This window comes from Lepidochelys kempii, chromosome 7, assembly GCF_965140285.1.
Source record: "Lepidochelys kempii isolate rLepKem1 chromosome 7, rLepKem1.hap1, whole genome shotgun sequence".
Lineage (NCBI taxonomy): Eukaryota > Metazoa > Chordata > Testudines > Cheloniidae > Lepidochelys > Lepidochelys kempii.
Genome location: NC_136386.1, coordinates 114209929 through 114225510, shown reverse-complemented (window position 1 = coordinate 114225510; position 15582 = coordinate 114209929). Strand labels below are relative to the sequence as shown.

Below are 15582 nucleotides of genomic sequence, written 5' to 3'. Positions count from 1 at the left end.
GGCGGGGTAGCATAGCTGAGGGGGAGCAGGGGGAGCGGCTTCTCCCCCCACTGATCACATCAAAAGTGCTGCCTTAGGCACCAACTCAGTGGGTGCTCCGGGGCTAGAGCACCCACAGGGAAAATTTGGTGGGTGCTCAGCAGCTCCCCGCCCCGCGCCCAGGAGCCAGAGGGGCCTGCCGGATGCTTCCTGGGAGCTGGCCCCTGCTCACCTCTGCCTCCTCCCCTGAATGCACCGCCCCGCTCTGCTTCTCTCCCCTCTCCCTCCCCCCGCCCCGGCTTCCCGCAAATCAGCTGTTCGCACGGGAAGCTGGGAGGGCTGAGAAGCAAGCGGCAGCTTCGCGCTCAGGCCCAGGGAGGCAGAGGCGAGCTGGGGTGGGGAGCAGTTCCCCTGCGTGCGCCCCCCACCCCGGTTACCTGCTGCAGCACAGGTGGCCCTCCTCATGGCCCCCCGCCCCAGCTTACCTTCGCTCCGCCTCCGCCTCTCTGGGCCTGAGCGCGAAGCTGCCGCTTGCTTCTCAGCCCTCCCCGGCTTCCCGCGCGAACAGCTGATTCGCGGGAAACTGGGGGGAGGGAGAAGCAGAGCGGGGCGATGCGTTCAGGGGAGGACGCAGAGGAGGAGCGGAGGTGAAGTGAGCTGGGGCCAGGCACAGGGTGGGGCGGGGAGCTGCTAGTGGGTGCTCTGCACCCCCCCAAATTTTCCCCGTTGGTGCTCCAGCCCCGGATCATCCATGGAATCGGCGCCTACGGTGCCACTTTTGGCCGGTTGTTAAATTTAGAAGCCCTTTCAGAACTGGTTGTCCGGACAACCGGTTCTAAAAGGGCTTCTAAATTTAACAACTGGTTCCAGCGAACCTGTGCGAACTGGCTCCAGCTCACCACTGGTTTTACCCATGGCTATCTAACATGTTGTAAGTCTTTCTGTTTTCTACTGACAAAGATTTGGTCAACAGGCCCTCCTTCAGAAACCTGCAAACTACTGAACTAATTCTGCCAGTGCCTCCTTTGAAGGACCACAAAAACAGGCACAAAGTAGTCTCAAGCTCATCTAAAGAGCATTCTTTTTGAGTGGGTAATGTGGAAGTCACGAGGATAATAAGGATCAGAATCCACAGAGACAGACAGCTGGATCAAGAGAGATCCACATAGATGTCCATGTCCAATGTGAATATATATGAAAAAGAGAGCAAGAAAGAACGTCTTCAAAAGGAGGCTCTGGGTGCAGTAAGTGCATCTTTTCATCATCTCTCCTGTTTTGCTTCATTAAAAAGGTAGGCTAGTAGGAAGCAATTGAGCACTGTTTGACTGCCATTATTATTCATAATATCATTTGTCACCTGCTTTGTTTTTGCAAAGGCTAGATGGACTCCTACTGGTGTGTGTTTGGTATCTGGTTTCCCTCTAATTACCAGTCCTATTCCCGGTTTTGAGGGCTTTCATGTGGTATGCCTTTTTCTTTCCCCTTTGAGTGGAAATTATTTTAATTTTATACAGACATTTTGCACACATTATGCAGCAAGTTCTGTTACATGCTGTCATGAAATCTCACCTCGCTAATGAGTTCTCCTGCCTTCTTAGCTTGCTCCACATTTAATGACCCAGTAGCTATCCATCCAACTCCTTTCATCCAGTTCAAATCTGCTCTGTATTGGTTCTGACAAAGGGAAAAAAATGCCCCATTGTTGTTCATACATTTAAAGTGCCATTAGAGGATTCAGACGTATCAGGAACACCAACTGAGCCAAATTAGTGCGTGCTTTTGTTTTATCCACGTCTGCGTAATTGCAGGTAAAACAAAAAATTACCGAGAGAGGCGGCAGTATAACCATCTATTATCAGTTCTGCTGCAAGCTTTGCAAGGCAATCTTTTAAAAAGGTTGGCCTGTTCCCTCAATGTCGTCTTCAATTCTTACTCTGAATACAAAAGGTAGGTTTGTTTCATCGTATGCAGTATCTTCCTGGATATTCTTTGTTTAAAAGGACACTGCAGAGACAATGAGGATTCTGAGGGTATAGATCTGTTTCAGAGAATTTCTTGTAACACTTAAAATGTCACAATGACAGGAAATGGTCTCAGCTGATATCGTCCAAGGACCTTGAACAGTGAAGGGTGTTTAAATGAACACTTTTTCCCTAACACTGGTGACATTTTTCTACTCACCAATTACAAGGAGAGATCAAGCCTCCACTCCTCACCATCCCGCCCCCAGGCAAAAAAATAGCCAGTCATCAGTGCTGCAATTTTCAATGAGCCTAAGGGAGTTAGGCACACAATTCACACCAAATTGAGGAGATTTGGACACCTAATTCCCTTAGGTGCCTATGAAAAATCCCAGCCTCACTCATTAAAGAGGCAAGTCTATCTTACAACAAACACATATCACCTTCCCATAAAAGGAGGCAGTGTCTCAAGTGGTTAAAGCAGAGACTGGACTCTTGGGTTCTGTAATTGATTCTGTCATCATCTTGGGCAAATTACTTAGCCTCTTTCTACCTCAATTTACCTGTTTGCAAATGGTGAATAATAAACCTCACGGGAGAGTCCTGAGCGTTCATTAATGTCTAAAAGATGCTATACAAAAGACTTGACATACCGAACTGGGCAAATAAGTGCTGATTCTAAGGACTCCATTTTCAGATCCAAAAAAACATTTGTCCATGACAAAAAGTTCCATTGATTCAAGTGTTCTTATGAGCTAAATGGATTTTGTGAATATATAAGGTATATTTTTCTGGTCCTAAATGTATAAACCTAGATTTTAATTAATGAGCTATAGAAATTCATTTAAGTCCTAATGGTCTGAAAGAGCTGAATAAAACAGTTATGCAATGTATGAGATGGTGAACTTACATCACTTTGCAAACCATAGGCCTTCTTGGCCCATTCCACTTTCAAGTCAGTAGGCAGAGCAGTGAAACAATGCAGGGTTGTCTTATATCCTCTGTCTGTGATCAAATTCTGGGCCCTTTTGGCATGGACAAGGTTTATCATATCCATGGAGACATGAAACTGAGACTTTGTGTCCTCAGATGCCTTCTTATACTCCAGATCACTCTGTAACTTGGACATGTGGAGAGAATGCGCCATCTGTGAGTCTGCTTTCACGTCTTTCACTCCAATCAATTTACCCTTGGTCTTCTCATAACTTTCCTTATACTTTATCTGTGAAGAAAAAATGGATCATAGATACAAAGAGATGCAGCTGAGCTGTAGCCATTGATTAACTGGTAACTTAGCCACTTATCAAATGGTAACTTAGCCACTTAAAGTAAAGACGGCATTCCATTTTTGCCATTATTCGGGTTCTCTCAAAACGCATTTGCCTTTCCGTCTCTGGTAGAAACACTACAGTAGTGAGATCCACATTTGGAAACTGAACTCCCCTCAAAGATTCATAGATTCCAAGGCCATAAAGGACCATAGAACTTCCCCAAAATAATTCCTACAGAAGATCTTTTAGAAAAGCATGCAGTTTTGACTTAGGAATTACCAGTTTCCCAGGGTAGAGTCGCCCATCCTGCAAATATGGCCTACATTCTTTGTTCCTATTTGTATACATTTACATTTAGTAGTATTAAAACACATATTGTTGGAGCATCTCACTTACCCATTTAGATCGCTCTGTATGAGTGACTGTCCCCTTCATTATTTACCACTGCCCCAATTTTTGTTTCATATGCTAACTTTATCAGTGATGACCATATATTTTCTTCTACGTCATTGACAAAAACATTAAATTGCAAAGGACCAAGGACCAATCCCTGCAGGACCCCACTAGAAACACACTGGCTCAATGATGATTCCCAATGACAATTACATTTTGAGATGCCTATGATTTCACAGTAACACAGGAAAGAAAATGGAGCAAGACCTAGTCTCTAAGGCTTGTGAGCTTTCAGTACAAGTAATCAACGTGTCTTCTTTCCAAAAGGGAATCAGATTGGTGATAGGCGTATCTAAAAGAGGAAGCTTTTTTCTAATATTACATGTCACAATCTAAAAGATAAAGAATTCAGCCAAAATAATCTTTATTTGTTCGAAAACCAGCCTCTCTTCCAGAAATTTTCTGGCTTATTGGCCAGACCAGTGACTTAGATGCATTATTATTCTGCAGTGCCACTTAGCAAATTTTTGTTCAGTTTCTGGTTCTGAACATTCACCCTAAGGGCTAGAAGGGGCTGGGGTAGAGGTTGCATGGTCAGGTTTGTGGAGAAGGTTTATATTTTTCTACAACAAACCATCAGGTTAATTATGGAATATCATCTAATTAGAATCTGTACTCACATCACTTGCCAGATCCCTCTTTGCCTTAGCTGTCAAGAAAGACAGTGCATCAAGATGAAGTTCAAATCCTTTTTCCTTCTGCTTCTCCCAGCTACTCTTGTACAATTTCTAAGGAGATATCAATAACAACACTACTTTATTATGAATAACACAAATAATTTGCATTACAGTAGCACGCAGAGATCCATGTAAGATTGGAGCTCCATTACGGTAGGTGCACATAGTCAGAGATGGCCCCTGTCCCATAGAACTTAAAGTTTAAGGGGCCTGATTCGGATACCTTTACTCACACTGAGGAATACTTCCTCCACAAATCGCCCCATTGATTTGAAAGGAACTATTCATGTGCCACTAAAACTAGTGAGACTACTCACATGAATTAGTTGAGAATGTTTTAAAGGCTTTGAAGGATCAGAGCCTTCAGAGCAGCACTGGGATTGGCCAGGTATTCAAGCAAAAGCAAATAATTTGGTTCTGAAGTTTTTCAATTTAAATATTCAGATCAGCTCATGGGAAATGTCCTTCTATTAACTATAGAGCAATTACTTCAACAGCAGTAAATACCATTTGATAAGTTAAAGGGGTGGTGCCCAGCCCCAACCATACAGCACCTCACTAATATTTGCGGCATTTGCTCTGGCCTGTATGAAGAGAGGTTCGTCTTTGCTGATGGTGTAATGATGAAGAAACTGCTCTTTCCCCGACTTGTATGCAACCTGTCCATAGGAAACAAAGCAAACAATGTCAGTAGCATCAGGTTATGTTCAATTTCAAATGACAATTGAGTCTATGGAAAGAAACAGGCAAAAATATTTAAAGGAAAAGTTACTTGATGATTTAGCCTTTAAAGTCAGGGTCCTTTTTCCAAAACCTGAATGGAGATGCTCTCCCATAAAGCATGAATCAATTCCAGGTTAGCCAATTCATTTATTATTAATTGTCAGTGATGTGATACAAATCACATACATTTGATAAAACAATAAACATCCTTTTATTGGGATTCTCTATTTTACCCTGATCTACACTACCTTTCCTCAATTCCCCAGGCCTCACTGGTTTTCCTTAGCCAAAGAGGGAGGGATAATGATATATTTATACATGCTATTCATCCCAAAGTACTTTATTTCAATAGACATAAAAGCTGATACAAACTAATGTTCTGTACAAAGTTTACACAAGAAATTACTTCATCTATCATGGAAATGAAGCTGCCTCTGCCATGGAATGAGTTAAGTTGTTCAATAGCACACAGCAATGCTACATTTTAGGGCAGGAAATGAAGAAGAAAACAGAATGCAACTAAACCTGCAGGGAGTATTTATGTGAGCTGGATATAATGAATCACATTATAATCTGGCCAGGACTAACGTCCCTGCTTTAAATGAAAGTGCCAAGGATTTTTAATGGTCTGAAGCAGCAACCACCTCCATTTTACATCTCAGTGCATTTCTAACAGCGCGTACATTCCAGGAGGAGACACTCTGCTTCAGAGTCCATTGAGTTGCTTGTAGATTTGCTAGAAGGTTGTTGCATTCAGAGCTACATTTCGCTTAAAGGCTCAACATTCTGCATCTCACAGAGATTGGGGGTGGCGGGGAAGTTGTGTCTCCCACAAAGTGGCACTGAACCCTAACCCCAGGGCTACCAAACTTGCCTCAAGACACATTCTTTATAGCTACAGGGAGGCAGAATAATCTAGTGGATAAGACAAAAGAGAAGAGAGTCAGGAGAGCTATGTGCTTTTCTGATTCACTTTGAAAACCAACTTTTTAAAGAGGTTTGAGCTATATGGATGAAAAAATGAAACTGCCAAATATTTGTAAGCAGGGTCTGAATGAGTTCTCCCCTGACAGCTAACTGGGAGGGGCAGAGACTTCAGGAGCAAACTGTATTTACATGAACAGCAGTGAGATAGAGCAGATAGAGTTGTGTTGCTCAAAGTGATCAACTCTGGCTGGTATTGGGACGGTGTCCCTAACTTCTGTTTGCCAGAAGCTGAAAATAAGCGACAGGGGATGGATCACTTGATGATTACCTGTTCTGTTCATTCCCTCTGGGGCACTTGACATTGGCCACTGTCGGAAGACAGGATACTGGGCTAGATGAACCTTTGGTCTGACCCAGTATGGTCATTCTTATGTTCTTTTATAAATCACTTTAGTATTGAGAGCAGGGGGGGTGAAAAGTAAGGCGGAGGAGGGGGTTTGGTGTCCCAGCCAGTAAGTGTGGACTCTCCCTAAGAATCCCCCGGTCTGGTTTAACCTGTTCCTCCCCACTGTTCAAAGATAGAGCTAAATAGGCTCCATTAGGAGCCTTTGTTATTTTAAGTGCTTAAATGAGAGCTGAAATCACTTGTGGTGGGACAGCATTTCTGCCCAGCCTGCTAAAAGCTGAAAATCACTAAGAGACTGACCTGCAGAGGTCACAGCAGAGAGGCAGATGCCAGCAGAAGGTAACTGAAAGTCGGCCGGTGGGAGCGGCAAGCGGGAGTGGAACGACCGGATGGCAAGGTAGCCAGCAGAGAGGAACCGTGGCTGGTGGGGTGGCCAGCCAAAGCAAGTGCTCAGATGGCAGAGCAAGCAAGGTGCCTTCTTTCCTGGGTGGGAGGTGAACTCTCACAGATGCACCTCTCAACCCTGGGTCCTTACTGACCAAGGACAACCGCTGTGAGTGGGGTTTGGTGAGGGAGCAGAGAGGGGCACAGAAAAGGAACTTTTGGTTGTAGAACTGAGGAACATGAGGCGGAAGGCACTGCCCCACTCACTCTGGGACGGATGTCCTGCTCACAGTTTTATGCTTATGAATCCTGCTTGTGGCAATTTTCCCTAATTAATGTTGGGAGACTGCCTGCCTTTCGTTAAAAGTTTCTTTTCAACACTCAGACTCTTACATACCAGGGGTGGTGTGTAATTTTCCCAGGTTACTGGATGGGGGCTCGAGCCAGTTCTGTATTGTTGAAAAGGAACCCCCTAGATATTGAACCCCCTGGTTGTTGCTGGCTCCACTGGCAGAAGGGTTACATATTAATAACACAGATGAACAAAAAAGGAAAGCAGGCAGCTGTCTAGGAAAGACCAACCAACCCAGGATGAAGTGTTGCTCACGTAATACTTGGACAGCTGCCAGTGTCTTCAGTTCAAGCCACAACATGTAACATATCTCATTCTCAGCAATTACCACTCTCACTAAATTAGGTGATCAGTACATTTAACAACAGGTGTCCCTTGATTTGAAAAATTAAAAACTGGTTGTGGTCCAGCTGTGCCTTCACCATGCCAGGAGTTCACAGATACCAGCTGGCAAGGTCATTGCTCTATTTCTCACATCTAAGGAAGGAAAGGGGAGTGGCAAAAAAAAAATAGCAACCTTGAGAAAAAGCTTTATTTCCCTAAAAATAGCATAAGCATCTGTGCTCAAAAAGATGCAGTCCTAAGTGCACAGGGTATAGTTAAGGATTTGAGTGAGACAGGCAGAATAGTCTCACTGAGGAAAGAAAAACAGCAGAGGTCCATGCCAAATGCAAAAGTTGTAAAGGATTCGGTTTAGTCTCTATCCATCTATCCAGATGCCTATATGGCCCTTATCACCACAGTATCTGAAGTCTGAGACTTTGCATATATCTGTTCCCTATCAAGTTTAAAGGTTTCTAGCTGTGAAGCAGGGGAAAGTTTAAAAAAAATAAAAGGTTTAAGAAGTAAAGCTCAAAGTTATTTAAAGCCATGGCAAGATTCAGAACTGAAGCCAATTTCTTTTTCAGTGGTTCCCATCTGTCCCCAAGAATTACCAAGTTAATGATAAAGCATCAATGAGGACTCACATCACTCTGCAGTTCTTGGCTTTTCTTCGCATGTTTGATCTGGGAACTGTCGGCCACACTGGTGAACTTTAGAGCATCGGCTTTTTGTCTGTATTTTTTCTGATTTAAAAAAAAAAAAGCATTCAGAAATTGTTATCACATTTATTTTCCCAAGTGAATTCAGTGCTTTTCAAAAGGGGAAGATTGAGAGCTCTGGAAACTGACATCTTCTTTTTACAGCACAGGTACCAGTACTGTCAGCGTCCACATTCTATCCTCTCTGAACCGGAGCTGGTGAGATCAGTGCGAGTGCTGAGAGCAGTGCCGTATGCATGCCCAGCCAATCAGTGTTCTCTCTCCTGAGACTGAAACCATGCATACTAATTAATGCCAGATATTCTGACTGTATGACCTAGATCCCTTTCTTGGTTCACATTGACAATGACCAACCTTCCCTACCTGTCCTGGATTTGAATCAGTAACAGAGAAGTTAAAAGGCTCTGTATGCCATTACCCATTTCCTGAGCCACCCAATGCATGTTACAACCACATTTTACGATATAAACCTTTTCAAACACAAGTTTCTGTTGTTCCTTTTGTAGTTTGTTAGATTATGGAAGAGTTTAATGCTGCTGTACTATTTGACAAAGACCTTAACGCACAAAGGACATATTTTGATACAAACCTCTTGATACAAACTTTTCCCTATATATCATTGTGACAATTCAAAATATTACGCTGGCATTTTTCTCCAATATCAACTGGATGCTACTACAGAGTTTTGTCTTTAGTGGCAGCTGTAGGTGCCCCACACCCAGGCTCCAGGTTTGGGTGTCAGAAGGAGCATTCCATTCCGCCCAGCCCAGTGCATTAGTATCCGACAGTTAGCCCTGTTGCAGAGGCTTTGTGCAAGGAACCAGCGTTTCACCTTGCATAAATAAGACTGTCCTTCTGATCAATACACCATAATATTCCTTAATGGCCTGATCCAAGGTCCACTGAAGCCATAAGAAAGAGTCCTACTGACCTCAGTGGGCCTATTCTGAATTCATCTCAACAATCGAGCCTGGTGTTCCTTTCAGAGCAAACAACAAATTTCTGTCTGCTTTTGAGACAGTATAAGAAAACACATCATAACTATTTCAAGATAGCGTATGATGGGGAGACCAGGCAAACTCTTCTTATGTACTTTAATTGACTCTTTATTAATCTAACAATTCAGCAATCAAACCAACCATTCCTTGTTGCAGGGGTATATGTGACAGTGTTTCTATTACATCACAATTCGACAGTGAAAACCACTGTTTGAACTGATAGGTGAACAGATCAGTTCACACTGGGACTTTCCCAGCTGCATGCAAAACAGAAGTTAAAAAAGCATACTCCACTTCAAAGAGGTCCTCATTACTTTGTATTTAGAATTTAGAGGGGATGGAGGCAGATTAAGAACAGTGTGTTTTTGTCACAATTGTGTGCAACATAACATAATGACATTCGGCAAGTAAATGACAAAATGCCAGATTCTGGCTGGAAACTGAAATATTTAAAATAATATACACTTTTCATCTTAGGAGGTTAGTATCAGGCAGATCAACACAAATTAAATATTTGTGGCAGTGATCATTACTATTGCAAGCCGCAGCAGTAGATGTCAGTCCATCTCTAGCAAGATATTGGATCTGAGCGCTGTTGCTTCTTCCTTTGCTTCTGACATGTATTTTTCATTTTTGGGAGTAAAGAGTTGGATGTCGAAGGCCCAAGGTATCAGAGTATGTGATTTCCAGTAACTCTAACAGGCTTTTTTCCCTTCCTTTGCCTTTAAGGCAAACTTCTCCTAATTGTTTCTTCTTTCTATCCTCCTGCTTTCCTGTGACCAACGCTACAACTAGACTGGAGCTACAACTAGACATTGAGAAAGTGTATTCCCATGAGGTTAATGGCAGTGGTAGGCCAGGAATGAACCAAGGAAAAGAAATGAAGAGCCCTGCAAGCTAGTGCTGCCACCAAAGACTCAGAGCAAGTTCAGCCCTGACTGGCCATAGAGCAAGGCTCTGAAACATCTAATTTTTTATTTTTATCACTTAAAAGTTTGTGTGCCCTGTTTTAGCTCCTTGCTTTACTAAGATTTGAAAAATGGTCTAAACAAAAAAAAAACAGCAAATCCCATTCTTTCCCAGTGCTAAAGGGGCAGGCAGATGGAGAAGGGTAGGAGGGAACAATTATGATTACACAGAGATCTGTGTGAGAGCCCTGTAATGGAAATACTGAGTTCCAGGGAAGAAGAGTATAGTTGCATGATGGGCAAATATTTCCCAAACCGCAACCCAAAATTTCCCAAACCGCCTTGCCACACACATGCACCATCCCCATCAGCTCAGACATATCTCAAATTTCCAATATGCTTGATTCTCCCAATCCATTCCACATACAGCATCTATACTCCTGGTCAACCAGGCTTCAACCTTCCAGTCAGAAAAACATCCAGAAAGTGCAGCTCACCTCGCTAACAAGATCTCCTGCTTTTTTGGCTTGTTCTATATTAACACTCCCTTTTGTCATCCATCCAACTCCTTTCATCCATGTCAGATCTGCCCTGTACTGCAGCTACAGAGGAAAAAAAATGTTTTAGACTGAGACACAAATCTGACAGTTAAAGTATGCACACTTTCCAGTTCTGCATTCGTGAAGAGACATTTTGAAGATGAAAACAGATAGAAAAGTGCTAAGGAATATTATTAAGTCATTTTGATCATCTAATATATCCCGATAACTCTTCAACCCTCAACCTGCAGTAACATTTAAAATGGGTTTGTCTGGCCTTACCTCACTCTGAAGTCCATAGGCCTTCTTGGCCCACTTTGTCTTCATGTCTTCTGGAACCACTGTGTACTCATGAAGTTTTTTCCTATATTCAAGGTCACTAGCCAAAGCCTGGGCTTTCTTGGCGTGCTTCAGGTTTACCATGTCCATGGGCAAATGGAAATGTCTCTTACTCTCCTCAAAACCTTTTTTATAAGCAATCTAGGATATAAAGGAACAATGCATTCACCATTACTCTAAGAGATACAAGAAAGAAAGCAATGGCTTATAAGTACTTTATTTGATATCACTGTAGAATCAGGCATTATTTGTCCACAAAACCTATACTTAGTCTCCATCATCATTTGCAATAGAGTGAAATAAACTTGCCTACCCTGCTGCATATTAGGCAAAGAATTATAGGAGTGAGGTTTCAAAAGGGGCCACATTGTAGCCCCAAAATGGCAGCATGGATTTGCAGGTTCCACTGGCAATTCCTCTTATGGACCCATAACACAGTCCAGCTCACTTCACTCTGTTCTTTTATCTTGCATCTCTTTGCAAAGTCTATGGGTTTTGTTTGTTTGTTTTTGTTTAGTTTGTTTTTTTAAGACAGGGTTCAATGTGCTTTCCTCTTCCGAAAATAAGATCAATACCAACAATGCAGTGTTCAAGATCTCCTACCCTAAACTAGCAAAATAGTATAATGATGAAAAACATCTTTTAAGTAAGAGAAATCAAACATTTACCTCACTACCCATCTTGGCCACTTGCAGAGAGTGCAGAAGTCTTGAATCTTTGTTTCCAATTGCTTTGCCTTTTGTCTTTTCATATTCTTCTTTGTATTTAATCTTTGAAGAGGAAAACAATTTACTGTAAATAACAGGTCATTTTCCAATTGCCACAAAGATATGCAGTATGTTTACGGATTGGCCATTTGAGTGCAGGGCCTGGTTGCCAATTCAGAGCTCTCAGATATGCTTATGAATTCTGAAGGGCAATCAGGTTAGCCTTAGTTGTGTCTTCTTTAACCTATTAGAAGAGCTCAACCTTTCCTCGCATGGATATTTTTCTAGATATAAAACCTTTGAAACAGCTAAATCATTCTTTTGTTTTTAAGAAAAATGTGTTGGACTGAACTCTGATGTTCTTATTGAGGCAAATATGTAATGGGGTTCTAAGCAAAAACTGAACAAGGTCTTCGGGGTTTGACTCGATTTAACATAAACAGCTTCTATTCTATTCTGCAGGTTGTTATATTGCCCTCAGCAGTGTAATATCTGAGTGCCTTCCAGTAACTCATTAAGCAACTTGAATAACATCTGTCATATGTGATTCATTCTCTCCCTCAACATCTCCACAGGGGAGAGAATGATGCATGCAGTGTAGTGGTTTATTTTGGTAGGGTTTTGTTTTTAGGATTCTTTTTAAATGTACATGCTGCTATGTGTTTATGTTAAAGAAGGTAAATCAAAGAAGAATGCCTTGTACTTGCATTGGAGGTGGTGAGGTTTGTGTTGGTCTAATTAATTCAAATGCTGAATTGTACAACATGGACATGGAGCTACTGCTCTTTTTCTAATTTTATTTCTTTATATACACAAAAAAATAAGCATTTTTCGGAGAGTGGGGCTGGTTGCCTATAGAAATTATTCTGAACAAATTTTTCTAGAGTTCATCAACCATCGAGAAAGATGAATGCATAACAGTAAAATTCAGGGCTTAAAACAGATGAAGCAACATATTTATTTCCCTGTTCTATAGCTGACTTCTGTTAGGAATAATTCCTAGTTAATTAAATATAACCTACATCGCTGGCAAGATCCCTTGAGGCTTTGGCAGCAAGTAAAGACATGGAATCCAGATTCATTTCAAAGCCCCGACCCTTGGTCTTCTCCCAACCTTCTTTGTACTTAATCTGAGAATGGAAATACAACAGCATGTCACTAACATCAATATACCTGCTTAAACAGCTAAAGCAACCATGGAAAATCATGAGGAACAAAACAAAAGTATAATACACTCTTTGAAATATAATATATTCATTTATTATTATTTTATGTTAAATAATTGCTTCTGGAAGAGGCCAGATTTAACATCCTGGAGCTTGTGGTCTCCAATTATGCACAGAGCAGGTGGCAGGAATTCTTAGATTGTAAGGGTGGGATTTTTGAAGTGCCTAAAAGAGCCAGGGGCTCAACTTCGATTGAAAGCCAATGGAAATTAGGTGCCCAATTCACTCAGCTGCTTTCGAAAATCCCACCCGAAATTCTTTGGAACAGAGGCCATCTTTACCTCTGTGTTTGTACACCACCTACCACAATGGGGCTAATTCTGATTGGGGCCTCTGGGCATGACCATCACAACAATAGAGATAATAACTGTACATCACAGGCACTGTGCATCTTCCCACATTTCTCCACCAATACACCTCCACCTTGAATTGGAGGAAGCACAATGGAGTGTGAAATCCCCATTAAGGATTTGCAGTATTGCCAGCCTCAAACACTGAAAAAACCACGAGATTGGCTTAAAAGGAATGAGATTTGTAGCAAATAATAAATGTGCAGGGTGGGGGGTAACTGTCTTCTGTCTGATTCCAAGAGTTGCAGCTTTAAGTAAAGCACCAAATATTGTGATAAATCAGGGGTCGGCAACCTTTCAGAAGTGGTGTGCCGAGTCTTCATTTATTCACTCTAATTTAAGGTTTTGCATGCCAGTAATATATTTTAACATTTTTGGAAGGTCTCTTTCTATAAGTCCATAATATATAACTAAACTATTGTTGTATGTAAAGTAAATAAGGTTTTTAAAATATTTAAGAAGCTTCATTTAAAATTAAATTAAAATGCAGAACCTCCCGGACCGGTGGCTAGGACCTGGGCAGTGTGAGTGCCACTGAAAATCAGCTCGCGTGCAGCCTTTGGCATGCGTGCCATAGGTTGCCTACCCCTGCGATAAATCATGAGAGTTGGCAATAGTGGCACTTGATCCAAAGCCCGTTGCAGTCAATGAGAGCCTTTCCCCTGACTTCAGTGGGCTTTGGATCAAGACCTAAATCTTTGGTCTTTGCACTAGCCCTGCCAGAAGAGTAATACATCCAATGAGCACCAATTTGGACGGTCAGTTTTGTGGTGTGGACATTTAATCTCCTAGACAAATTCAAGTCATTTCATGATATCTCAGAACAAATTCCAAGGCTGTGCTTCACATTTTATCCCTACTAATTTGGATAACTTTGTCTCAGATTGTTGAATAAAGGCAGAACAAAGATGCCTAGTTCTTCCTGAACAGTCTCAGCATCCGTGTGTTCATTATTACTCATATTTGAGGACAATACATAGATCTACATTTGCAAGTCACTTTGCTTACCTCACTATATAGCTCAGCATTGGCTTTCGCCTTGACTAACTGAGGAACATCCCGTGGTAGAGTGTAATTCATTTTGGTTTTCTCATACTGGGCTCGGTAAGTCAACTGCCACAGACATTGAAACAAATTACCTTCAATACACCAAATGCAATTCCATTTAACTTGAAGAGGTTATTGTTTGTTTTAATGTGTTAAGTGCCATAATAAAAGTCTGTAATAACTAAATAAAATTGGGAATAATAAGAAAAGGCAAATATAACTTTCCCCTAGTTATTCAAAGAAAATTCCCAGTAAATGGTATAATATAAATAGGCCTGTAGGACAAGTCCAATAAAAACAAGTGTTAACAAATCAAATAGCCAGAAACTGAAGTTATATAGCTTCTTAAAGTTCAAGAAAGCATTTCATATTTCTTGATCTACTGATGTGGCCACTTGGGCTTTGAAAGCAATTTCATTCACTTTCTATGGTTTGTTTTAGTTTTAAACCTACTTATCAACTATGATCAACAAGAAAGAAAACACATATGCAGTGAGAATATTAGGAAATAAAATATTTTCTTATCACTAATAAACAGAGATGGTCAGTGGGAGAAGGACTTACATCACTGAGCTGTTGTGAGTTTATTTTGGCTTGAATAATTTGTGGAGTGCTGGTAACAGAGCTGTACTTCAGTTTGTCTATGCTTTGTCTATAGTTTACCTAAATTAAAAATGAGAAACAAAAAAGGAAATGCTCAGACTGGCATGTGAAAGGTATGGTAGAGAAATTTCGTTTAGCTGAAATTTGGGGGTAAACCCACCACTTAAGTCATGAAAACTGAGGTGTAGAACAATTCCCAAAACCGGGAGCTGTGGATGAGATTAAGCACAGCCGATACTTAATCCCCAGAAAATTCCCTGTGCTGAGATTATTTCTTCTATATTACTTGAAAACGAACTTCCCTCAAACACAGTATGTGGATTTTATTAATGAGACACAGTTTCAATCAGTTCCTATAAAGCATTCCTATCCAATTAATATCCTGCATCATCTCTTAGGCTATGTCTACACTACCACGGTAAATAGACCTAAATTACGCAACTCCAGCTACGTGAACACTGTAACTGGAGTCGACATAGTTTAGGTCAATTTACTGAGGTGTCTACCTCATGCTGTGTCAACAGGAGACACTCTGCCATTGATTTAGCTAGCAGGTCTTCACTAGACCAGCTAAATCGACCCCCAGGGTATCGATCACCAAAGCGTCGATCCCGCATAGTGTAAACATAGCCTTAGAATCCCTTTTATTTTGTAATCAGGAACTTACTTCAGTAGTGGTCTGTCCTGCC

At 41.5% G+C, this 15582-nt stretch overlaps 1 protein-coding gene across 1 annotated transcript in view; it reads right to left on the bottom strand.

The window, feature by feature from the left end:
- The window catches only part of NRAP (nebulin related anchoring protein), a 58491-nt gene that overhangs the window by 20319 nt on the left and 22590 nt on the right, over window positions 1-15582 (bottom strand). Inside the window, exons 15-25 of the mRNA XM_073354971.2 lie at window positions 14855-14953; window positions 14252-14356; window positions 12690-12797; window positions 11629-11730; window positions 10904-11101; window positions 10580-10684; window positions 8102-8200; window positions 4896-5000; window positions 4285-4392; window positions 2851-3162; window positions 1549-1653 (exon numbers count right to left, since the gene is read on the bottom strand). Of these exons, the coding sequence (XP_073211072.2) occupies window positions 1549-1653; window positions 2851-3162; window positions 4285-4392; window positions 4896-5000; window positions 8102-8200; window positions 10580-10684; window positions 10904-11101; window positions 11629-11730; window positions 12690-12797; window positions 14252-14356; window positions 14855-14953 (1446 nt within the window). The remainder of the gene's footprint in view (window positions 1-1548; window positions 1654-2850; window positions 3163-4284; window positions 4393-4895; window positions 5001-8101; window positions 8201-10579; window positions 10685-10903; window positions 11102-11628; window positions 11731-12689; window positions 12798-14251; window positions 14357-14854; window positions 14954-15582) is intronic.